This window comes from Prionailurus bengalensis, chromosome B4 (assembly GCF_016509475.1).
Source record: "Prionailurus bengalensis isolate Pbe53 chromosome B4, Fcat_Pben_1.1_paternal_pri, whole genome shotgun sequence".
Classification (NCBI taxonomy): Eukaryota; Metazoa; Chordata; class Mammalia; order Carnivora; family Felidae; genus Prionailurus; species Prionailurus bengalensis.
Window position 1 is genome coordinate 18001497 of NC_057358.1, and position 25038 is coordinate 18026534.

Sequence of the window (25038 nt, forward strand, 5' to 3'; positions counted from 1 at the left end):
GAAGACATAGTGAAGTCGTTTTTTTAAAGACATTTTAAAATAAATGAACAACAAGAGATATCAGCATTCATTGTAAAAGATGTTAAAGGACGTGTTTATGGCTAAAAGTTTCAGATTGAAACTTGAATCTTCAGAAAGGAATGAAGAAAAATATAAATAATAATTATGTGGGTGAATATACAAGACCGCATTTTCTCTTTTCCTAACTTCTTTAAGAGGTATGTGATTTTTCTAAATAAAACATACATATTTTGTAGCTTTTATATTCCAGTGCAGATAAATATGACAAAAATTGCTCAAGGAACAGGAAGTGAGTGGAATTAAAATGTACCAAGGTTTTTAAATTTTGTATGAAGAACAGTATGAACTCTAGATAGTGATGGTAAAGTATGCACATGCAGTCACTCGACCAACACTAAACTGTAAAGAGATACAGATAAAAACCAAATAGAAGAATTAAAATGGAGAATGAAGAATTAAAATTAAAAACACAGGAGAAATAGAATAATAAAAAACAAATGTGAAAATGTTTTTAAATAAAAAAATATAATAAAATGAAAGATAAATCTTTCTATAACATTAATTATATCAAATGCAACTAGTCTAATCATACCAATTAAAGTGTAAACATTTCTGATTGGTTAAAAAAGCATGATACAACTCTTTGATAAATATTTTTCTAACCTTTTACTTTCAAACTATCACTGAATTTATATTTGAAATGGTTCTGGGGGTGCCTGGGTGGCTCAGTCAGTAAGCATATGACTTGATTTTGGCTCAGGTCAGAATCTCATGGTTCATGGGATTGAATCCTGCATTGGGCTCTGTGCTGGCAGTGCAGAGCCTGCTTGGGATTCTCTCTCTCCTCTCTCTGCCCATCCCTTTCCCACTCTCTCTCAGAGATTTATTATGAGAACAAATGAAATAAATAAATAAATAAATAAATAAATAAATAAATAAATAAATAAATAAATAAATAAATTGTCCTGTTACGAATAGTGAATATAATATATATAGAGTATCCAAATTGATATACAAGTTTTGAAACATTACAAATAGTAAAAGGAAAATTGTATTATCACAAAGTAATTATCAAGTTATGTCAGAAATGTGCATGTATAATAGAGTTTCAAAATGCATGAAATAAAATATGAAAGAATTAACATAAAAAAAGAAATATTCACAAGTATAGTCATATCACAATCATAATCTCTGTTAATCTTATAACTATGAAAAATATTCACTGTGTTAACACGAATACCACAGATATAATCATGGGTCCTTCTCAGTACATCATATCAGGAGTTAGGATATTGATATGTCACAGTGTTCTTGATGTTTACTTTGAACACCTGCTACCAGAACTTTCAGGACAGTTGTTGAATAAAAGGGGTGCTTTTGGACTACCTTACCCTATTTCCAGTCTTAGGGTGAAATTATTCAATATTCCACATTTATTTTTTATTTTTTTTATTTTTTTTATTTTTTTATTTTTTCTCTGAAATTTATTGACAAATTGGTTTCCATACAACACCCAGTGCTCATCCCAAAAGGTGCCCTCCTCAATACCCATCACCCACCCTCTCCTCCCTCCCACCCCCCATCAACCCTCAGTTTGTTCTCAGTTTTTAACAGTCTCTTATGCTTTGGCTCTCTCCCATTCTAACCTCTTTTTTTTTTTTTTTTCCTTCCCCTCCCCCATGGGTTCCTGTTAAGTTTCTCAGGATCCACATAAGAGTGAGACCATATGGTATCTGTCTTTCTCTGTATGGCTTATTTCACTTAGCATCACACTCTCCAGTTCCATCCACGTTGCTACAAAAGGCCATATTTCATTTTTTCTCATTGCCATGTAATATTCCATTGTGTATATAAACCACCATTTCTTTATCCATTCATCAGTTGATGGACATTTAGGCTCTTTCCATAATTTGGCTATTGTTGAGAGTGCTGCTATGAACATTGGGGTACAAGTGGCCCTATGCATCAGTGCTCCTGTATCCCTTGGATAAATTCCTAGCAGTGCTATTGCTGGGTCATAGGGTAGGTCTATTTTTAATTTTCTGAGGAACCTCCACACTGCTTTCCAGAGCGGCTGCACCAATTTGCATTCCCACCAACAGTGCAAGAGGGTTCCCGTTTCTCCACATCCTCTCCAGCATCTATAGTCTCCTGATTTGTTCATTTTGGCCACTCTGACTGGCGTGAGGTGATACCTGAGTGTGGTTTTGATTTGTATTTCCCTGATAAGGAGCGACGCTGAACATCTTTTCATGTGCCTGTTGGCCATCCGGATGTCTTCTTTAGAGAAGTGTCTATTCATGTTTTCTGCCCATTTCTTCACTGGGTTATTTGTTTTTCGGGTGTGGAGTTTGGTGAGCTCTTTATAGATTTTGGATACTAGCCCTTTGTCTGATATGTCATTTGCGAATATCTTTTCCCATTCCGTTGGTTGCCTTTTAGTTTTGTTGGTTGTTTCCTTTGCTGTGCAGAAGCTTTTTATCTTCATAAGGTCCCAGTAATTCACTTTTGCTTTTAATTCCCTTGCCTTTGGGGATGTGTCGAGTAAGAGATTGCTACGGCTGAGGTCAGAGAGGTCTTTTCCTGCTTTCTCCTCTAAGGTTTTGATGGTTTCCTGTCTCACATTTAGGTCCTTTATCCATTTTGAGTTTATTTTTGTGAATGGTGTGAGAAAGTGGTCTAGTTTCAACCTTCTGCATGTTGCTGTCCAGTTCTCCCAGCACCATTTGTTAAAGAGGCTGTCTTTTTTCCATTGGATGTTCTTTCCTGCTTTGTCAAAGATGAGTTGGCCATACGTTTGTGGGTCTAGTTCTGGGGTTTCTATTCTATTCCATTGGTCTATGTGTCTGTTTTGGTGCCAATACCATGCTGTCTTGATGATGACAGCTTTGTAGTAGAGGCTAAAGTCTGGGATTGTGATGCCTCCTGCTTTGGTCTTCTTCTTCAAAATTCCTTTGGCTATTCGGGGCCTTTTGTGGTTCCATATGAATTTTAGGATGGCTTGTTCTAGTTTCGAGAAGAATGCTGGTGCAATTTTGATTGGGATTGCATTGAATGTGTAGATAGCTTTGGGTAGTATTGACATTTTGACAATATTTATTTTTCCAATCCATGAGCAGGGAATGTCTTTCCATTTCTTTAAATCTTCTTCAATTTCCTTCAGAAGCTTTCTATAGTTTTCAGCATACAGATCCTTTACATCTTTGGTTAGATTTATTCCTAGGTATTTTATGCTTCTTGGTGCAATTGTGAATGGGATCAGTTTCTTTATTTGTCTTTCTGTTGCTTCATTGTTAGTGTATAAGAATGCAACTGATTTCTGTACATTGATTTTGTATCCTGCAACTTTGCTGAATTCCTGTATCAGTTCTAGCAGACTTTTGGTGGAGTCTATCGGATTTTCCATGTATAATATCATGTCATCTGCAAAAAGCGAAAGCTTGACTTCATCTTTGCCAATTTGGATGCCTTTGATTTCCTTTTGTTGTCTGATTGCTGATGCTAGAACTTCCAGCACTATGTTAAACAGCAGCGGTGAGAGTGGGCATCCTTGTCGTGTTCCTGATCTCAGGGAAAAAGCTTTCAGTTTTTCCCCGTTGAGGATGATGTTAGCTGTGGGCTTTTCATAAATGGCTTTTATGATCTTTAAGTATGTTCCTTCTATCCCGACTTTCTCAAGGGTTTTTATTAAGAAAGGGTGCTGGATTTTGTCAAAGGCCTTTTCTGCATCGATTGACAGGATCATATGGTTCTTCTCTCTTTTTTTGTTAATGTGATGTATCACGTTGATTGATTTGCGAATGTTGAACCAGCCCTGCATCCCAGGAATGAATCCCACTTGATCATGGTGAATAATTCTTTTTATATGCCGTTGAATTCGATTTGCTAGTATCTTATTGAGAATTTTTGCATCCATATTCATCAGGGATATTGGCCTGTAGTTCTCTTTTTTTACTGGGTCTCTGTCTGGTTTAGGAATCAAAGTAATACTGGCTTCATAGAATGAGTCTGGAAGTTTTCCTTCCCTTTCTATTTCTTGGAATAGCTTGAGAAGGATAGGTATTATCTCTGCTTTAAACGTCTGGTAGAACTCCCCTGGGAAGCCATCTGGTCCTGGACTCTTATTTGTTGGGAGATTTTTGATAACCGATTCAATTTCTTCGCTGGTTATGGGTCTGTTCAAGCTTTCTATTTCCTCCTGATTGAGTTTTGGAAGCGTGTGGGTGTTCAGGAATTGGTCCATTTCTTCCAGGTTGTCCAATTTGTTGGCATATAAGTTTTCATAGTATTCCCTGATAATTGTTTGTATCTCTGAGGGATTGGTTGTAATAATTCCATTTTCATTCATGATTTTATCTATTTGGGTCATCTCCCTTTTCTTTTTGAGAAGCCTGGCTAGAGGTTTGTCAATTTTGTTTATTTTTTCAAAAAACCAACTCTTGGTTTCGTTGATCTGCTCTACAGTTTTTTTAGTTTCTATATTGTTTATTTCTGCTCTGATCTTTATTATTTCTCTTCTTCTGCTGGGCTTAGGCTGCCTTTGCTGTTCTGCTTCTAGTTCCTTTAGGTGTGCTGTTAGATTTTGTATTTGGGATTTTTCTTGTTTCTTGAGATAGGCCTGGATTGCAATGTATTTTCCTCTCAGGACTGCCTTTGCTGCGTCCCAAAGCGTTTGGATTGTTGTATTTTCATTTTCGTTTGTTTCCATATATTTTTTAATTTCTTCTCTAATTGCCTGGTTGACCCACTCATTCGTTAGTAGGGTGTTCTTTAACCTCCATGCTTTTGGAGGTTTTCCAGACTTTTTCCTGTGGTTGATTTCAAGCTTCATGGCATTGTGGTCTGAAAGTAAGCATGGTATAATTTCAATTCTTGTAAACTTATGAAGGGCTGTTTTGTGACCCAGTATATGATCTATCTTGGAGAATGTTCCATGTGCACTCGAGAAGAAAGTATATTCTGTTGCTTTGGGATGCAGAGTTCTAAATATATCTGTCAAGTCCATCTCATCCAATGTCTCATTCAGGGCCCTTGTTTCTTTATTGACCGTGTGTCTAGATGATCTATCCATTTCTGTAAGTGGTGTATTAAAGTCCCCTGCAATTACCACATTCTTATCAATAAGGTTGCTTATGTTTATGAGTAATTGTTTTATATATTTGGGGGCTCCGGTATTCGGCGCATAGACATTGATAATTGTTAGCTCTTCCTGATGGATAGACCCTGTAACTATTATATAATGTCCTTCTTCATCTCTTGTTACAGCCTTTAATTTAAAGTCTAGTTTGTCTGATATAAGTATGGCTACTCCAGCTTTCTTTTGGCTTCCAGTCGCATGATAAATAGTTCTCCATCCCCTCACTCTCAATCTAAAGGTGTCCTCAGGTCTAAAATGAGTCTCTTGTAGACAGCAAATAGATGGGTCTTGTTTTTTTATCCATTCTGATACCCTATGTCTTTTGGTTGGCGCATTTAATCCATTTACATTCAGTGTTATTATAGAAAGATACGGGTTTAGAGTCATTGTGATGTCTGTATGTTTTATGCTTATAGTGATGTCTCTGGGACTTTGTCTCACAGGGTCCCCCTTAGGATCTCTTGTAGGGCTGGTTTAGTGGTGACAAATTCCTTCAGTTTTTGTTTGTTTGGGAAGACCTTTATCTCTCCTTCTATTCTAAATGACAGACTTGCTGGATAAAGGATTCTTGGCTGCATATTTTTTCTGTCTAGCACCCTGAAAATCTCGTGCCAATTCTTTCTGGCCTGCCAAGTTTCAAAAGAGAGATCAGTCACGAGTCTTATAGGTCTCCCTTTATATGTGAGGGCACGTTTACCCCTTGCTGCTTTCAGAATTTTCTCTTTATCCTTGTATTTTGCCAGTTTCACTATGATATGTCGTGCAGAAGATCGATTCAAGTTACGTCTGAAGGGAGTTCTCTGTGCCTCTTGGATTTCAATGCCTTTTTCCTTCCCCAGTTCAGGGAAGTTCTCAGCTATGATTTCTTCAAGTACCCCTTCAGCACCTTTCCCTCTCTCTTCCTCCTCTGGGATACCAATTATGCGTATATTATTTCTTTTTAGTGTATCACTTAGTTCTCTAATTTTCCCCTCATACTCCTGGATTTTTTTATCTCTCTTTTTCTCAGCTTCCTCTTTTTCCATAACTTTATCTTCTAGTTCACCTATTCTCTCCTCTGCCTCTTCAAGCCGAGCTGTGGTGGTTTCCATTTTGTTATGCATTTCGTTTAAAGCGTTTTTCAGCTCCTCGTGACTGTTCCTTAGTCCCTTGATCTCTGTAGCAAGAGATTCTCTGCTGTCCTGTATACTGTTTTCAAGCCCAGCGATTAATTTTATGACTATTATTCTAAATTCACTTTCTGTTATATTATTTAAATCCTTTTTGATCAGCTCATTAGCTGTTGTTATTTCCTGGAGATTCTTCTGAGGGGAGTTCTTCCGCTTGGTCATTTTGGATAGTCCCTGGCGTGGTGAGGACCTGCAGGGCACTTCCCCTGTGCTGTGGTGTATACCTGGAGTTGGTGGGCGGGGCCGCAGTCAGACCTGATGTCTGCCCCCAGCCCACCGCTGGGGCCACAGTCAGACTGGTGTGTGCCTTCTCTTCCCCTCTCCTAGGGGCGGGATTCACTGTGGGGTGGTGTGGCTCGTCTGGGCTACTTGCACCCTGCCAGGCTTGTGATGCTGGGGATCTGGCGTATTAGCTGGGGTGGGTAGGCAAGGTGCTCGGGGGCAGGAGGGGCAGGCTTAGATCGCTTCTCCTTAGGTGATCCACTTCAGGAGGGGCCCTGTGGCAGCGGGAGGGAGTCAGATCCGCTGCCGGAGGTTTGGCTCCGCAGAAGCGCAGAGTTGGGTGTTTGCGCGGAGCGAGCAAGTTCCCTGGCAGGAACCGGTTCCCTTTGGGATTTCGGCTGGGGGATGGGCGGGGGAAATGGCGCTGGCGAGCGCCTTTGTTCCCCACCAAACTGAGCTCTGTTGTCAGGGGGCTCAGCAGTTCTCCCTCCCTTTGTCCTCCAGCCTTCCCGCTTTCCGAGCAGAGCTGTTAATTTCTGACCTCCCAGACGCTAAGTCGCGCTTGCTGTCGGAACACAGTCCGCCCGGCCCCTCCGCTTTTTCAAGCCCGACTCGGGGGCTCTGCTTGGCCGGCGAGCCGCCCCTCTGCCCCGGCTCCCTCCCGCCAGTCCGTGGAGCGCGCACCGCCTCGCCGCCCTTCCTACCCTCTTCCGTGGGCCTCTCGTCTGCGTTTGGCTCCGGCGACTCTGTTCTGCTAATCCTCTGGCGGTTTTCTGGGTTATTTAGGCAGGTGTAGATGGAATCTAAGTGATCAGCAGGACGTGCGGTGAGCCCAGCGTCCTCCTAAGCCGCCATCTTGCCGCAACTCAATATTCCACATTTAAATATGACATGACCTGTATGTTTTTCACAGGTCACTTTTTTCAGTTTGAGGGAGCTCCCTTCTATAGCTTGTTTACATCAAGTTTTGCATTAAGAAGTCTTGAATTTTATCAGTGCCTTTCCTGCATCTAGATGAAGACATCATATGATATTTTTTTCCTTTTGTGTTAAAGTGATGAATTACATTATTTGATTTTTGAGCAGTAAGTCAAACACATTTCTGGATAAAATGTATTGTTAAAGATTTTGCACCTATGTTTGTGGGCGATATTGGTCTCTAAATTTCTGTTCTAGTAGTTGATTGTCTGGCTTTGGTATTGGTATTATACTGGCTTCATAAAGAGAGTTGAGAAGAGTTCTCTTTTCCTTATGTCTTGAGAGTTTGTGTCAGTTGGTACCATTTCATCGTTAAATGTTTGGTAGATTTTACCCATCAAACCATTTGAAATGAAAGTTGGGTTTGTGGAAAAAGTTTTATTTTGAGTTTAATTTTGTTAATAGAGTGTCATTTAGATTTGTTTTAATTTTAAGGTGTTTTTACAGGTATTTTTCTCATTTCTTCCAAGTTGTTGATTTTTTAGAATAAATTTATTATTCATAATGTTTTTTCCTTTCTATTATTTAAATATCAATAGGGTTTCTGGTACTGTGCTACCCTTACAATGTTTCTTTAAATATGAGTTTATTTAAAAATAAAAATTTATAAGAAATGAAATAATATTAAGAAACTGAGAAAAAGAAAAAAAGAAACTCAGGAGAAAGAAGTACTAGTTTGGAAGACAAAAAATTCAAATCATAAATAGAAACATATGTTATTTTTTAAAGTAGACAAATGATAAAACACCAAAGTTTAGTTTTAAAAAGGAAGAAAACATTTAAATAATGTAGTCTTGTTAAAGGGGAATTAATAACCATATAGAGACCAATAACTCTGTGAAAGTTTGAAAATGTCAATGAAATAGTTAATTTTCTATGAGAAAAATGACCAAAATTAACTAATGAAGCAGAAAACCTCAACAGACTATTAACTATCAAATAAAGTTATCAACAAACGTCCTTCAATTTTGTCTCTCGAGATAGATACTACTGAGTTCTATCACATTTTAATGACCTGATAATGGCCAAAGAAGCTATTCTAACCATATAAAATGACTAAATTTATTTTATGAAGCTAATATATCACTGATAATGAAGCCTCCAAAAATTAGAAAAGTAAGAAAACTATAGTTCAAACTGCCTGTGAATATAAATGTAGAAGAACTTAAAATGCTAGCAAACCAAATTCAGCAACAGAATCATTATATCATACTCTTTGAGGTGAGGGTCTTACCCTATGTAAAGGAAGTACTGAAAATATCATAACTGATATGAATGTGAAGGAATGAATGGAAGTATTTTCATTCAAATCAAGGTTATATCAAGAGTACTTACTATTGATGTTATTATTTAATATTCTTGTTCTGGTTCTAGTCAGTATGTAAGGCATAAAATAAAATATAGTAACACTAAATCGTAATAATTTTCTAAAGATATGATTATGTATCTCAAAAGCCCAAGAGAATAACATAAAACAATGTAAACATTCCAGCCCTGTATAGTGGCTCCCCCAAACTCATGTCCACCAAAGATCTGTGAACGTGACCTTAGTTGGAAGCAGGGTCTTTGCAGATGTACTGAGTTAAAATGAGTTCATGCTAGATTAAAATAAGCCCTGACCCAGTGACTGGTGTTCTTTTAAGAGGAAGCAAATTTGGACATAGGCACCCAGAGGGAAGATGGGGGAAGATGGTGTGGGAACACACAGGGAAGAATGCCATGTGATTGGAGGGATGTATGTACAAACCAAGCCAAGGGATACTAAGATTGCTGGTAAGCAAGAAATGCAAAGAGACAAGGAAGGGCCATCAGGGAGATCATGGTACTGTAGACACATTGATATCAGACTTCTAACCTTAGCAACTTTGAGGGAATAAATCTTGGTTGTTTAAAGCTGCCCTTTTTGTTGTACTTTATTATGCGAGTGCTAAGAAACTAATGCATTCCCTAAGGTCACACGGCCAAGAAGTTACGCCATTTAGAACTGGAAACTAATTTCTCAAATTATGCTTTTTTTTCTTTTTTCTTTTAATAATAGTATTTGTAAAACTTGTCCTGTGCATCACCACGGTAGCAATCGACATGATATTCTTGGTTCTATTAAACAAATAAGTAAAAAAAAAAGAAAAAGTACATAGCCTCCTTAAATAAGTTAAAAATATTTTTTATATAAAGAAATAATTTCCATACTGTGGGAATTCTTAGAGTTAGTGTGTTAATAATATACTAGTGTGTTTTTAAATCTCCCAAAGAGGGATATAATTTATAGGATTCATCATACTCATTTGACTGCAGAAACTTCTTCCTTTGGATGGCAAATTGGCCTCCCCAGGACATTCGTATTTAAATGTTTATCTATTTATTTATTTTGAGAGAGAGAGAGAGATGGAGAGAGAGAAGGGGAGGGGCAGAGAAAGAGCGAGACAGAGAACCCAAAGCAGGCTCTGTGCTGTCAAACTCACAAACTCACAAACTCTGTGGGGCTCAAACTCACAAACTGAATCATGAGATTATGACCTGAGCCAAAGCCAGATGTTTAACTGACTGAGCCACCCAGGTGCCTGAGGACATTCATATTTAGATGAACAAAGAATTGATAAACTATGCCATGCTATCTCAAGAAAAATCAAGCCAAAGTGGATAACCGCCATATTTTCATGGCTGCCTACCTATAGACAAAGAGATCTCTTCAAGAATTTCCTCATAGACACATTTTCTTATCCTGTAGTAGTTGTCAATTTTTTTTTTTTTTTGGTGAAGCCTTCACCCTGGAGTGCTGCATACCACAGTATAAAGGGGAGTAGTAGTACAGGGTTCCATCATGTCATTATTTAACTCATAGCCCTGCTGCTTACAGTGTGATACTTTGCCTAGGATCATACTCTGAACTTCAGCTTTCTCATCAAGCAAAAGAAGAATAACGACTATTATATTCAGATTTTGTGGGACTTAAATAAAATAACATAAATAAGGAGAATGCTTAGCACCCGACACACATGGTCAATGCACGGTAGCCCCCCTTCCAGTCAGTGTTTTTATCTTCCTAAATGTGCTTTACTTATAGCATATGCTCAGTAAATTTATATTAAATGAATAATTGAATAGAATGGTGAGAACTTAATTTTAGGAATTCGCTAGTTGGGTCTTAAAAAGAATTAGGTTATGGTCTTCCAAAATTAAGAATTTTTTTAAATGAAACCGATATTTCATGCTCTGAAGATAGTGATAGATGGAAGAATGATAGCATTTAGAAAGGTAGAAACTGGTTTGATTGATGATACAGCTGTAGACAAAGGTGGTCATTTTCTTCTTGATGGCACACCTGCCTGGCACTGGCATTAATTGCTCCATGAAATGACAGGAATTGGCATCTTCACGGAAGACTATTTGCTGCTTTCCTCACTTGGCATCCATGGGAAATTGTGGAATATGAAATTATAAGTTATTCCCTCTCACCATAGTGATGTGAAATCCAAACTACTTAGGCTTGCTTATTGTATTTTCCCCACTGATAGGTTACAATTAAACTTTCCAAGGAAACACAGCCTCAAAACTATAGTAAATTTCAAAAGAAATACAGAATTTAAATGATAGAGATTCATGTAGCAGCATTTGTATGATTTTAAAAACAGAACAGATCTGTTTTTCAACAGCACGCATTATTTTTTATACAAGTGGCCTTTCTAGATGCTGGTCTGTATGGCAATCTAGTCTTCATGGGCTGCTAAATTTTCCAATACAAGGTCAACTGAATTACTCACTTCATTTTATAATGCTTAAGATAACTATTCAGATTCTAAACATGATGCTGAATATTTTTACCTCCCAGATCTCTGAAAAGATACATAGGAGAACTTTAGTATTCTGAGCTAACAGACTGTATACAGTCTATTCTCAGAAAGAGTAAATTACCGAAATAAGTTTCAAATGTAACTTTATTTTATTTATTTTTTTAAAATTTATTTATTTTGAGAGGGACAGAGACAGCACGAGTGGGGGAGGGGCAGAGGATGAGAAGAGACAGAGAATCCCAAGCGCATTCCATACCATACCAGCACAGAGCCCGACATGGGGGCTTGAATCCACGAAACTGAGATCATGACATGAGTTGCTCAACCAACTGAGCCACCCAGGTGCCCCTCAAATATAATTTTAAAGTTGAATCAGCAATTGGATTGTAAATGCCATCTTGTTCATTTGGTGACAGAATTATGGCAGAAAATTCTGTATCCTTGAAAATATTAGAAATCAGTGTTAGCCTGGCTGTTAAACCATTTTTAAAAGCACATTAGTCTTGATGCCTTTTAACTTTATGAATTTTTAATTATCTCAAAAACTGAAAACGATATTTTCATTGTTTGGCAAGTGTTTTTTTTCTTTTTCCTGGAAGTTGTGATAAAGTTAGCTTAAAAAAATTTTTTTTAATGTTTATTTTTGAGAGAGAGAGAGAGAGAGACAGAGTGTGAGCTGGGGAGGGGCAAAGAGAAAGACATAGAATCCAAAGCAGGTTCCAGGCTCTGAGCTGTCAGCACAGAGCCCAATGTGGGACTTGAACTCATGAAGCGTGAGATCATGACCTGAGTTGAAGTCAGATGCTTAGGTGACTGAACCACCCAGGTACCCCAAGTTAAGTTTCATCTTAGTGATATTTACACTCCAAAATGGTATTGAAATAATGATAAAGCCCATGTGTTTTAAAATTTTCCACCTTATTAGGTACAAATAACATAGAAGGTATTTTGTGTATTTCATTTATTCTGACCTATGCTAATTGTAAGAATAAGTCCATAAAGACATAATTTTGATGCCTAGCATAATTGGAAATTCTTAAAGAGTTTTTTGTTATAGAATAGTGTAGGGGGTGCCTGGGTGGCTCAGTCAGCTAAGTGACTGACTCTTGATTTTGGCTCACATTATGATCTCAGGGCCTGTGAGATCAAGCCCAGGGTCTGGCTCTGTGCTGGCAGTGCGGAAGCTGCTTGGGACTTTCTGTCTCCTTCTCTCTCTGTCCCTCTCCCGCTTGTGTGCATGCACTCTCTAAATAAATAAACATTAAAAAAAGAGAAGAAAAAGAATAGTGTAGAATCTTTGTCCCAGAATGGCTGTGGCTTCAGCTGGGGTGTGCACCTGCTTTCCTTTGGCATGTGCACTTAAGAGCGCAGGTCCCTGAGAGCTTTGTTGCCAGAATCATTCCTACTCTCATTTACGTTAAATTTCCAGAGATTTTTTGGGTACTTGTTCCAATAAGCTTTCTTTTTCAAAAAATTTTATTTTTTAATGTTTATTTATTTCTGAGAGACAGAGCACGAACAGGGGAGGGGCAGACAGAGAGAGGAAGACACAGAATCTGAAGCAGGCTCCAGGCTCTGAGTTGTCAGCACAGAGCCCAACACCAGGCTCGAACCTTCGAACCCTGAGATCATGACCTGAGCTGAAATTGGATGCTTAACGGGCTGAGCCATCAGGCGCCCCAAATAAGCTTTTTTTTTAAAGAGATAAATCTTTATATAAATACTTATTGACGTGTTACAAATTAGGTTCTTCTTAAGTATTTTTAGTTTTTGGGTACCATCTCACCTATAATTATGGTTTTCAAGATTTTCATTTTCAGTTTAATATTCAGGGAGAACTTAATAAAGAATTACTATTATCAAAGAATTCTAAATAGTTCGTTTTATTACGTATGATCAAATGAATCACTCATGGGCTGTATGCTGCATCATGCATATATATTTAAAAATAAAGAACATGAAAAGTATCCTGAATATAATTTTATAAGATACAAACTCTTAGTAGCAGAATTTTATAAGATACAAACTCTTAGTAGCAGAATGCTCAGTTTTACAACATCTTCACTTACATTATTAGCTTTATAATTTACCAGCAAAATTATAGGAAGATGTTTGTGTAATTCCTGTTGTCCAGCTTGGTGTATGATGAGCTTGCAACTCACAGCTCTCTTCTCACAAGGCAAAGCCTGAACAGACTGAAAGATCAACAACTCTTATTCAATCCATAAAAGAGGGGAGGACACAGAGCAAATTGCTGTCCCAAGATCGGAGAGAGGCAAGTGAACACAGGGAGTCACCTATTATCAGACCTGGCACTCAGGAGAAGAATCCACTAAAGGAACCCGCACCTGGGTAGGAAAAGGTGAAATGATGCTGATGAAGTTCTGGCATTGCCGTGTGGACAAGCCTAAGTGAAAACCTTCAGGAAACCCCCTTCTAGGGATACCTTATAAGGTGTGGCTCAGTTGGTTGAGCGTCCGACTCTTGATACCAGTTCAGGTCATGATCTCATGGTTTGTAGGATTGAGGCCCATGTCAGTCTCTGTACTGAGCTTGGAGCATGCTGAATATTCTCTCTCCCTCTGCTCCTCTCCCCTGCTCATGCACAGTCTTTCACTCTCTCTCTCAAATATATATACATACATATACATATATATACATACGTATATACATACATATACATATATATACAAATGTATGTGTGTGTATATATATATGTGTATGTGTGTGTGTGTGTGTATATATATATGTATATATATATATATATATATATATATATATATATGACACAACTCTGTTGTTCCTTACAAGGTCTTCCCTCAGATAATGAAATATCTGAGGTCTTCCCTCAGATAATGAAATTCTAAACTGCCAGGGTATTTTCAGAGCCTAACTGACTTTGTGGAAGGGAAATCTCCAGTGCTACACCTTTCTAGTTATACTGTTCCATGTAAGGGGGAGAAAAAAAATCTGAGAAACACTTGTGAATTTCATAGTCCAGAGGTATAGGTTCATTGAAAGACTGAGAACTAATAACAGAATCATAGAATATCCCCTTTCCCCACATTAAAGGGCTATTTAAAGCAGTTTCTTTTACCCAATATATCATGTCCGGCTATTAAGAAAATATCTCAAGGCATATACTGAAAGGCAAAAAACAGACAAAACAAAAAAACTATAATTTGAAGAGACAGAAGAAGCATCAGAAAGAGACATGGCAGGGGTGTTGGAATTATCAGACCACGAATTTAAAACTATATGCTAAGTCCTCTAGTGGATAAAAGAACATGCAATAAAAGGTGGGCAATGTAAACAGAGAGATGGAGATCTTAAGAAAGAATCGGAAAGAAATCCTAGCAATCAAAAACACTGTGACACCATACATGAAAATGAACTCAAAATGGATGAAAGACCTAAATTTGAGACAGGAAACCATCAAAATCCTACAGGAGAAGACCTCTTTGACCTCGGCCACAGCAACTTCTTACTTGACATGTCTCTGAAGGCAAGGGAAAAAAAGCAAAAATGAACTGTTGGGACCTCGTCAAGATAAAAAGCTTCTGTACAGCAAAGGAAACAATCATCAAAACTAAAAGGCAACCGACTGAATGGGAGAAGGTATTTGCAAATGACATATCACATAAAGGATTAGTATCCAAAATCTATAAAGAACTTACCAAACTCAACACCTGAAAAACAAATAATCCAGTGAAGAAATGGGCAGAAGACATGAGTAGACACTTTTCCGAAGAAGACATCCAGATGGCTAACAGACACATGAAAAGATGCTCAATGTCACTCATTATCAGGGAAATACAAATCAAAGCCATGATGAGATACCACCTCACACCTGTCAGAATGGCTAAAATTATCAGCTCAGGAAACAACAGAAGTTGGAGAGGATTTGGAGAAGGGGAAACCCTATTGCACTGTTGGTGGGAATGCCAACTGGTGCAGCCACTCTGGAAAAACAATATGGAAGTTCCTCATAAAATTAAAAATAGAACTAACCCTATGACCCAGCAATTATACTGCTAGGAATTTATCCAAAGGATACAGAAATGCTGTTTTGAAAGGGCACATGCACCCCAATGTTTATAGCAGTACTATCAACAATAGCCAAATTATGGAAAGAGCCCACATGTCCATTAACTGATGATGAATGGATTAAGATGTGGTCAAAATACACAATGGAATACTACTTAGCAATGAAAAAAGAATGAAATCTTTCCATTTGCAACAACATGGATGGAACTAGAGTGTATTACGCTAAGCGAAATAAGTCAGAGGAAGATAAATATATGATTTTACTCAGATGTGTAATTTAAGAAACAGAAGGTCATAGGGGGAGGGAAGGAAAAACAAGATAAAAACAGAGAGGGAGGCAAACTGCAAGAGACATTTAAATCTAGAGAACAAACTGAGGGCTGCTGGGGCGGGGGAGGCACTGGGTGATGGGCATTAAGGAGGGCACTTGTTGGGATGAGCATTTGGTGTTATATGTAAGTGATGAATCACCGGGCCCTACTCCAGAAGCCAAGTTAACTCTATGTTAACTAACTTGAGAATAAAAAAAAAAAATCATCTGATCCAGTAACAAAAATAAAGAAATAAAATAAAATAAAGGGGAAAGAAAACCCCACTGTGACAAAAGTGAAGGATGGCTTTGGTGGGCTTATTAGCCCGGACACAGTGGAGGAATACCTGAGCTAGAGGCCATCACAATAGAAACCTCAAAAACTGAAAAGTGGAGAGAACAAAGACTGAGAACACACAACAGAATATCCAAGGACTTTACAACAAAAGGTGTAATGTGCTTAGTGGGAATATCACATGGAGAAGAAAGAGAGAAAGGAACAGAAGAAATATTTGAAAGAATAATGACTGAGAATTTCCCCAAATTAATGTTGGGTGCAAAACCACAGATCCAGATGCGCAGAAACCATGAAGCAGGATAAATACCAAAAAAAACCCCACAACACCCCCCCCCAATAAAACACAACTACACCTAGGTATATCATTTTCAAGCCACAGAAAATCAAAGTAAAAACCTGAGAGAAGTCCGAAGGATAAGACACTTTAACTATAGAGGAACAAAGGTAAGGATTACACTTGATGTCTCAGAAATTATGCAAGTAAAAAGAAAGTGAAATATTTAAGATGTTGTGTGTGTGTGTGTGGGGGGGGACAACAATAACAACAAATTACCAACCTAGATTTCGTATTCTGAAATTTTCCTTTGAAAGTGAAGCGTCAACAAAAATTTTCTCAGACAAACACAGACTGAGGGAATTTTTTTTTTTTTGCCAGAAAACCTTCTTTGTTTTCAGAGGATTGAAAAACGGTATAGATTAGAAACTCAGATTTGCATAAGGGAAAGAAAGCTTTGGAGAGTGAAGGTAAAATAAAAGCTTTTAAGAGTAACCAAGGGTAAATAAAGGTATTACATAATAGTAAAGGAGTCATTCCCCAAGGAGGCATGACAATCCCTAATGTGTATGAACCTGACAATAGAATGTCAAACAACATGAGACAAAAACGTAACAGAATTGCAAGGAGAATCGATGGGCTCACTATTGTAGTTTCCACCCTCATGTATCAGAAATGGATAGATCCAGCAGGCAGAAAATCAATAAGGTCATAGTCGAACTCAATAATTCTTGCTATCCTGGAAGTGGAAGAAAAGACTTAAGCAATGTTAGTAATGAGATAATTTTAAGAACCTGGGAGATAGTTGCTATTTTGTGCAAATTAACATTTTTAATTTCTGCAGCTTATTATCATAAATTCCAATTAATACACTCTTTACCTTTCTGTTGCACAATTTTCTCATCTCTAAGGATTATGTTTTAAAAACTATTGCAATGATTAATAACTTTTGCTTTAGGCAGCAGTTTCCAAGCCAAGCTGTATTGAGTAGAACAAGAAACTTCCTAAATTCTCTACCAGGGCCCGAGGAGCAAAGATGAGAAGAGAGAAGAAATAAATTACATTGATCAAATAGGTGTTTGGGGGAAGAAATGTGTGTGTAATGCTAAAGTATCTTCTTATTGATTTTGAGACTGGGAACCAGATTTGTAGAGAAATAGACTTGTACAAGCCATGGAAATAGCTTTCTGTAGGAAACTAAAAGTGTGTGTGTGTGTGTGCACGCACATGTGTGTTTGTGCATACGTGTGTGTGTGTGTGCACATACATTTTTTTTTTTTGTAGTCAAAAAGACTTTACTGAGAATTTTGAATTTTTGGGAAGTTTGTTATAAAATATCAGAAGGGTCTAAAGCACATGCCTAAATAGGATCAAAGATCACTATAAAACTTGTTTCATTATTTATTTAACCAAGCTGGCAACAAGGGATTCCAAACGCAAAAGCATTGGCTTGTCTCGCCGTTAGCAAAACTTTGCTCCCTTTATTTTGCTAAGTTTTAACTGTTTCATGTAATTAAAGAATTGATAAAGACAAAACAGAAACTTTACTTACAGTTTCTTATTAAGAACAGAGAAGTAATCCAAGAAACTTATTTAGCAGAGAGAAAGCCAGATTTCAAATTTATAGCAGTGTACTTTAAAAATTCATTTATTCTGGGGTGCCTGAGTGGCTCAGCTGGTTGAGCATCCCAATCTTGATTTCATCTCAGTTCATGATATCAACGGCATGGGGTTAAGTCCTTTGTTGAGTCCACATTGGGCCCTGCGTTGGGCTCCGCACTGAGTGTGGAGTCTCTCTCTCTCTCTTTCATTCTAATCCTCTTCCCTTCTCTCTCTCTCTAAAATAAAAAAAATAAAATAAAGTTCATTTATTCCAATTATTGTCCATTCTAACCTTGGATACATTTTTTTCCAAAGATTCCCCTTCACAAACGTTTCACAAGTTTCAATACAGATTTTATTGTAAGCCTTCTCTATTTAAATAACTAGTCTCATTTTAAGACAAAATTACTCTTTCCCCTTAACAAAAATATCTTTCATTGCTTATGCCTTTCTTATGCATCTTACTTTCCAAAATACATAGTGCTTCCCTTATCCATTCTAGAATTTTAATTACACTTACCAGAATTTTAACTCTTAGAAACCTTAGTTCCCAATAAAAACTAAGTAGTAACCAATTGTGAGCTGCCCTACTCCTGTGTCTCCCCAAACCTTTCTGGATAATCAGCTTTTATTCTATCTGAATTTATTAGTTGAACTCATGTTGTACCTGGTGCAAATTGCCAGCAAAAATAACTTAAGACAATGGTTTATTTTGTCTCAGGACATTTTCATGGGTAATTGTTAAGAACTTGAGGGTGGATGGGCACCCGGATGGATCGGTTAAGCGTCTGACTTCTGCTCAGGTCATGATGATCTCAAGGTTTGTCAGTTTGAGCCCTGCATTGGGGTTTGTGCTGATAGCCTAGAACCTGCTTCAGATTCTGTGTCTCCCTCTCTCTCTCTCTGCTCTCCCCCTGCTTGCACTCTGTCTCTCTCAAAAATAGGTAGACATTAAAAAAAAAATTTAAAAAAAGAACAAGTGGGCTGAAAGATAAAAAAAGGTTTATAGACTGTTAAATAGCTTTCAAAATCTTTGGTAACCTAAAACTTTTAAGTTTTGCTGAGTTAAATGATAAATTGGGTTGAATTCATTGGATATGTAAGTCTTTTCCAAATAAGATAAAATGCTGAAACATCAATTACTAAACATGGGTTTAAAATAGTCTCTTTTAATGCTAGTGTCAGGATAATATTCTTAGGTATTGAATATTACATGATGTGTCAAGATCACTATAATTTGCATTGTATATCCTAAAGTCAGCTAATTTCCTTTTTCTCTCTACCATAAATTGGGAAATGTTTTCCAGGTACCTCCAGTGGGCACTGTGATTTTGAATTTGACCTTTGTTCCTGGGAGCAGGAACAGGATGATGACTTTGACTGGAATCTGAAAGCTAGCAGCATCCCTGCTGCAGGCACGGAACCAGCTGCTGATCACACCTTCCGGAACTCCTCCGGTCATTACATCTTTATAAAGAGCTTGTTCCCTCAGCAGCCCATGAGAGCAGCCAGAATCTCAAGCCCAGTCATAAGTAGAAGAAGCAAAAACTGCAAGGTATGGGAAAAAATGAAGCAAAACAAATACTGTAAGCGACTGCTGATAGAGCTAATACAGAAAAATGGAATGGCCAGGACCAGACAAAAGCCGGCTTTAAATTTACTCAACCTGGGATATGTATGGGAAGGAGAAAGTGAAGTAAGGAGAAAAGGGAAGGATGGTTAGAACTGTGGGAAGAATTTATCATATCAATCAATTCCATAGATATTCTAATTTTGGAAACCACTGGGAAACTTCATGGTTATTATCCGTCACTATGGATAGTAGAAAAGTAAAATCAAGTTGCTTCCACTCAAGGAATTTAGTACTTATTGGGAATATGAGAATTCTGTCATCGGAAAATTCAACAACAAGTAGTAGATAGTTACATATTTCCAAGAATGAGTATCAGAAATAGTTGGAGCTACTATAAAATGGTTGAAGAGTCTTTATGGAAAGGAAAGGCTAAAATTATCCCTTAAAAAGGGAGAATTTCTGTAGGCAAGAAGAAAAGATGGTTTGGCCACTATCCTATGGAAACTTAAGGAAATCATTTGTACTATTAAAATTATAAATAGGATTGTATGGTTCTTCAGGACAAGCAGCCTCCTATGATGAGTGTGTATTTTCAGGTCCTCTACTTTTTCTTTATTGATTGGTTGTTTTTAATTTCATGAAGGATTTGAGCCAGCTGAGTTAGGAACTAAACTTAGCTTTACATACAATGTAAATGAAACCTTCAGAGGTGACTTCTCAAGAATCTTGCTTACAAGAGAATGGTACATGAATAAATGTGCTATTTATTTATATTTACAATGAGAAATGTGATCTCCATAAGATCCGGACACATGTATTCTGACTGGTGTGTTCTCCAGTGTCTGAACACTGAAAGGAAAGCAGATTATGTCTAGAAAGTTGATCAAAGAATCGGGCTGGGAGACAATAATGTGATTTAGTCTTTGTTGTCTTCAAATTATAATATTCTTGTGTACCTGACTCCACAATAGTGAGAGCCCTACCCCTTGGAAGGAGTTGTTTTTAGCCTTTGCTCAAAGGCTCCCCACATTGCCTGCACCCATTACAGATGCTTGCTCCTCTGTTTTGTGCTGATCAGCCTTCTCTTCCTACCATTGTCATGGTCTTAATAGAAGTTAAGTCTTTAGCTTGTATCGGAAGTTTTTCTGTCTCATCTTAAGTGGATTTTATAGTTTAACTCTCGAGGGGTAAACCTCATTTCTCTTATCTCTACAGGCGCATTTGATAGAATTTTCTGCAAGAGAGTGACATGATCAGATCAGAGTTTTAGAGAGATAACTCAGCAGTCTCGAGCAGATGTAACAAATCATACAGAATAACATTAAACTTTATGTAATTAGTTTGGCCAAACAAAATGAGTTTTAATCAAATACATTTCTTGTTTGTTTTTGTTGTTTTCCAAATTACTTGGTATTTTCTCAAAAATCAAACCCAAACACACCAGATTTTATATGCCTAGTCTTTATCTATAAATCTCTCTTTCTATACCCGTAGATACTCTGAAATTTGCAAATGTGTTTTAGTCTTAGACAGCTAATTAAAAATTAAGCATAAACCATATAGAATTTAGCTTAACTTCTCAACTTTTCTATTTAGACTTTGTCTGAAAATGCTGAAAAAGATTTGTTTTTCATACTGTAGCAAATAAGGATTTCATCCATCTCTCTCTTTCCCTGGTCCTGGAACTGTAGTCCCCACTGTTTTAAACATCTGTGTGAGAATAATGAAATATGCCTAGAAGAAATGTCAAAAAATTAATGATGAATGGTTCATTTTATGAATATTTATGATATAGATTGAATACAAAGAAGTGGGGAAAGGTCATGCTGGGAATGATTGTGTCTCTCATATAAAAAATATGTACATCGGGTAAGCAGAGTGACCTCCTGGATTTTCATGAAAATCCTTTCTGTCGCTTGACCTTGTGGAATACCTTCAAGCAGAAAAAAAGTCAAATTGAAGATTTTTCTTCCTTTTGAGGGATAGGTAGTGGGAGGGATGAGACAGATTGAGGAGGGAAGAGATGCGGACCTTTGAGTAACTCTGAAATTTCTAGTGAAAGAGCCTCGTCAGAAGAATTTGGTGCTTAGAAGACTTTTATTCCCTCACGGTGCCCTGAAACTAGACTATGTTGTTGTCAAACGTTTTCTATAGAAATGGAGGTGTTTTTGTGCTTGTTTGCATGTTAACCAGATGGGATCATTCAACAAATGTCCTCAAAAAGGTAGGGAAGTGTTTACTGTGACATGAAACATAGACCTCAGATTTGTTGTTCAAATCAGACAGAACAAGGCAGAGCACTAGAAAGGCCATCTCTGTGGCAGCAGGGGCTCCACATAGCCGTGTGTGATGCCCATCATACCATTTCTTCTGGGGCTGGTTGTTGCTGGTCAAGAGGTTGTCCTTGGGCCCCTTATGTTTCTTACCCAGTCGAGTCACAGAACCCAGATTTCATGGGTCCTCTCCCAGAGCATGTCATAATGGTCACAGAGCTCGTCTCGTGTTGGAAAGGTCTATCAACAGAAGAAACAATTTTGGATCCTAGAAGAACACCATCAACTAGGAGATCTGAGTAGAGTCACTTGCACATGGCTTGCCTATGTTAAATTGATGCTTTTTGAAGTATGCATTGCATATATTATTTAATCATATACTTTACCCTTTAAGCACATTCATTTTTTTCTTTCTCTAGAGAATAACATCGCTGACTGCTAGTGTTCAGAAATGTCTTTTTCCTGTGTGGAGATCACTCACCTTTGCTGTGTTCCTTCATTCATACAAATGACAAGACAAAAGCTTGAAAATGCTCTGAGTTCTTATTGTTTCTAACCGGCACTGTTTTTTTCTCCTAGAATTTCTCCCTGAATTTTCCCTTCAGTGTAACTGTTAGTAAAAATCTGGTGAACTCCACCTTTGAACTGAAATGTTAATCCTTGGAAATATTTCTGTTAATTTTTCTTGGGGGGAAGTGCCCAAGGTTGCTATCCTAGATCATGTTCCTAGCATTTCAACTAAATTTGGATAGCTGCTGTTTGGTGGTTTTGTGGTATATGGTGGAGCCCTAAAGATCTTGTGGAACTAAAAAATGTGTTCCAAGTACAAGAATGTATTAGAATAAGCAACAGAATACTCTACTCTTTCAAAGAAAATGATTTAAGATTTATGAGACTGGAAATGTTCTTCTTTAGTTCCTGCTATTGCTTAATCATGAAAAGTCTTTAAATGATGGATCAATTTTTAATGATATTTTATTCCTTTGACAGTGGAATTTAAGAGTTTATTGAGGAATTATGCATTTAGAAGTCAGAGAAAGAAAATAAAATCTGCTCATTTTTTTCTCACCTAAATTTCTATTTGATTCTGACTACACTGTCTCCCATGTATTATAGCTTAGGATTTAAGGTGGGCCTAACCTCACTCAGTATTAGAGTACTCACAGAACATTAGGATATGCAGATCTCGTGTTCCTTTGACTCTGTTAATGACAGAGAGAACAATATGATATACTTGAAAGTAAAATGGAATCAATTGTACTATTTATATATAATATTCCTGTTTTTGGTTACAGATAATTTTTCATTATCACATGTATGGAAATGGCATTGGGGCACTCACCTTGAGCCAGGTGTCCATCTCAAACCAAACGAAGGTCCTACTTAACCTCACTGTAGAACAGGGCAATTTCTGGCAGCGGAAAGAAATATCACTGTCTGGCGATGAGGACTTCCAACTCAAATTTGAAGGTAGAGTTGGGGAAGGACACCATGGTGATATTGCCCTGGATGACATTGTGCTTACAAAGAGTTGTCTGCCATCCCATTGGTCCATGAAAGAAGAACCAGCAGCACCTCTCCCAACAGGTACATTTTAAGTTGTGACTGTTTGGTATTTTCACAGAATAGAAGGTGGGAAGGAAGGAAAGAAATGGAAAAGAAATGATATAAACACCTAGTGATTCGTTGCTTTCATAAAGAACAAAATCTTTCTGAATCTAACAAAAAAAAAATCTTTCAAGCTCAGACTCATCACACTGTCTTCCAGGCTTTCTCCAAGCCTCAGTGTGTTGACCAGTGTCTGAGTTCTCTGTTGAGTCAGCTGCGTCTTAGATCCGTGAAATAAGAGAAATCTCCTTTGTTTGTTGTATGATTCAGAATTCATTCCTTAACAAATATCAATTTACTCAAAATATAAGAACATCAAGAACAGAGTTATTTGATTTTAATTGGGCATTACTATGGATGGACCTTTTACTTGATCCTTTTTAGACCAGTGGACATTGCAATTTGAATGGTTGAGTTTACATATTTAAATAGTTTAGGGGATTGAATATGCTCCTAAAGTCTTTTAAACTAAAATATCTTGTGGTAATTTGCTTAAAGAATTATATTAAAATGTTGAGTTGGTAGATGTTCAATATACACATATACACAATATACACATATAGTGACAGCATTGTAAGCAGTGGAAATAACAAGCACCATTAATCCATATGATATATTAGAGGGATGGAATGAAAACAAATATGGTATATATATTAAAATGACAAGACAGCAAATTTTGTCAATTGATATGACATATTAATATGTAAACCATTAGTTTCGTGTAGATACCAAAAGTGCCATTCCTTTGGTATATAAATTTTATCTCTTATAATTGGTAAAAAGACAATAGTGCTTTAAAAAGAATGAATGTTTGTTCTGGCTTTTAGCATGGCAGATAAAATAAGGAACATTGTGTTTCTTCCTTGACTTCTCCATTCATGCCAAAGGGAGTATTTTAATTTGGTTAAGAGAGCATTCCCCAGTAGACAACTAGTTGAACAGTTTTCGCCTGACCTGTTTCTAGCAATATGTGGAATACTATAGAGAAAAACAAACATATTTCAAGGCTGTTTAGGGATTAGTATCCTTATGTAAATGTAATGCAGGAGCATTTCAGATACCTCAGACTTAATCTACTTCCTTGAGAAAAGCTTTACTTTCCATTCTCTGTTGACTCTTTGGATGGCAGCTGTATCAGCTTGGGTATAGATCCAAAAAAACAAACAAACAAAAAACCTATCATACAGGCTCTGAGTTGTGAGGGAGCAAGTTTTACATTGAATTGCTTCCAACTTTAATGAACAAACAAAATGGAATGCATGAGGAACAAATCAATCTTGTTGGGAATATCAGATTCTTAAATTTGTGAAATCTCCAATAAAGTTTATTTTAAGAAATTTCCAAAGGAAAAATTTTAAAATATCTATAAACTGGTATAAAATAGATATTGATTATCAAATGAAGGGCACATATTAATAAAGGTAGAGTTCTTTTTATATCCTTACAATATTTAAGGTACTGTATTAAATTTTTTTGAAGAATGGAAAATGAATGTCTGCTTTTAAGACCAACTCAGTATTATGGTGAGGGAGAATACGAGTAACACCTCAAATAACTCTAATATGTGGTATGATATGATTAAATGCCAGGAGAAATACGTAAAAGTTTACGAGGGTGCAAAGCAAATGAAGAAAACACCCAGCTGAGGACATCGGATGTGAGATTTATTTATAGGACATGCAGGAGTTTGGAACCATACCTGGGGCTTATTTGAAGGAAAGACTCCTTCAGTTTG

The 25038-nt window shown here is 37.2% G+C and overlaps 1 protein-coding gene across 1 annotated transcript in view; it reads left to right on the forward strand.

The window, feature by feature from the left end:
- MALRD1 (MAM and LDL receptor class A domain containing 1) overlaps positions 1 to 25038 on the forward strand; it is a 792972-nt gene that overhangs the window by 346590 nt on the left and 421344 nt on the right. The window contains exons 26-27 of the mRNA XM_043564232.1: positions 19157 to 19404; positions 22991 to 23282. Coding sequence (XP_043420167.1) covers positions 19157 to 19404; positions 22991 to 23282 — 540 coding nt within the window. The remainder of the gene's footprint in view (positions 1 to 19156; positions 19405 to 22990; positions 23283 to 25038) is intronic.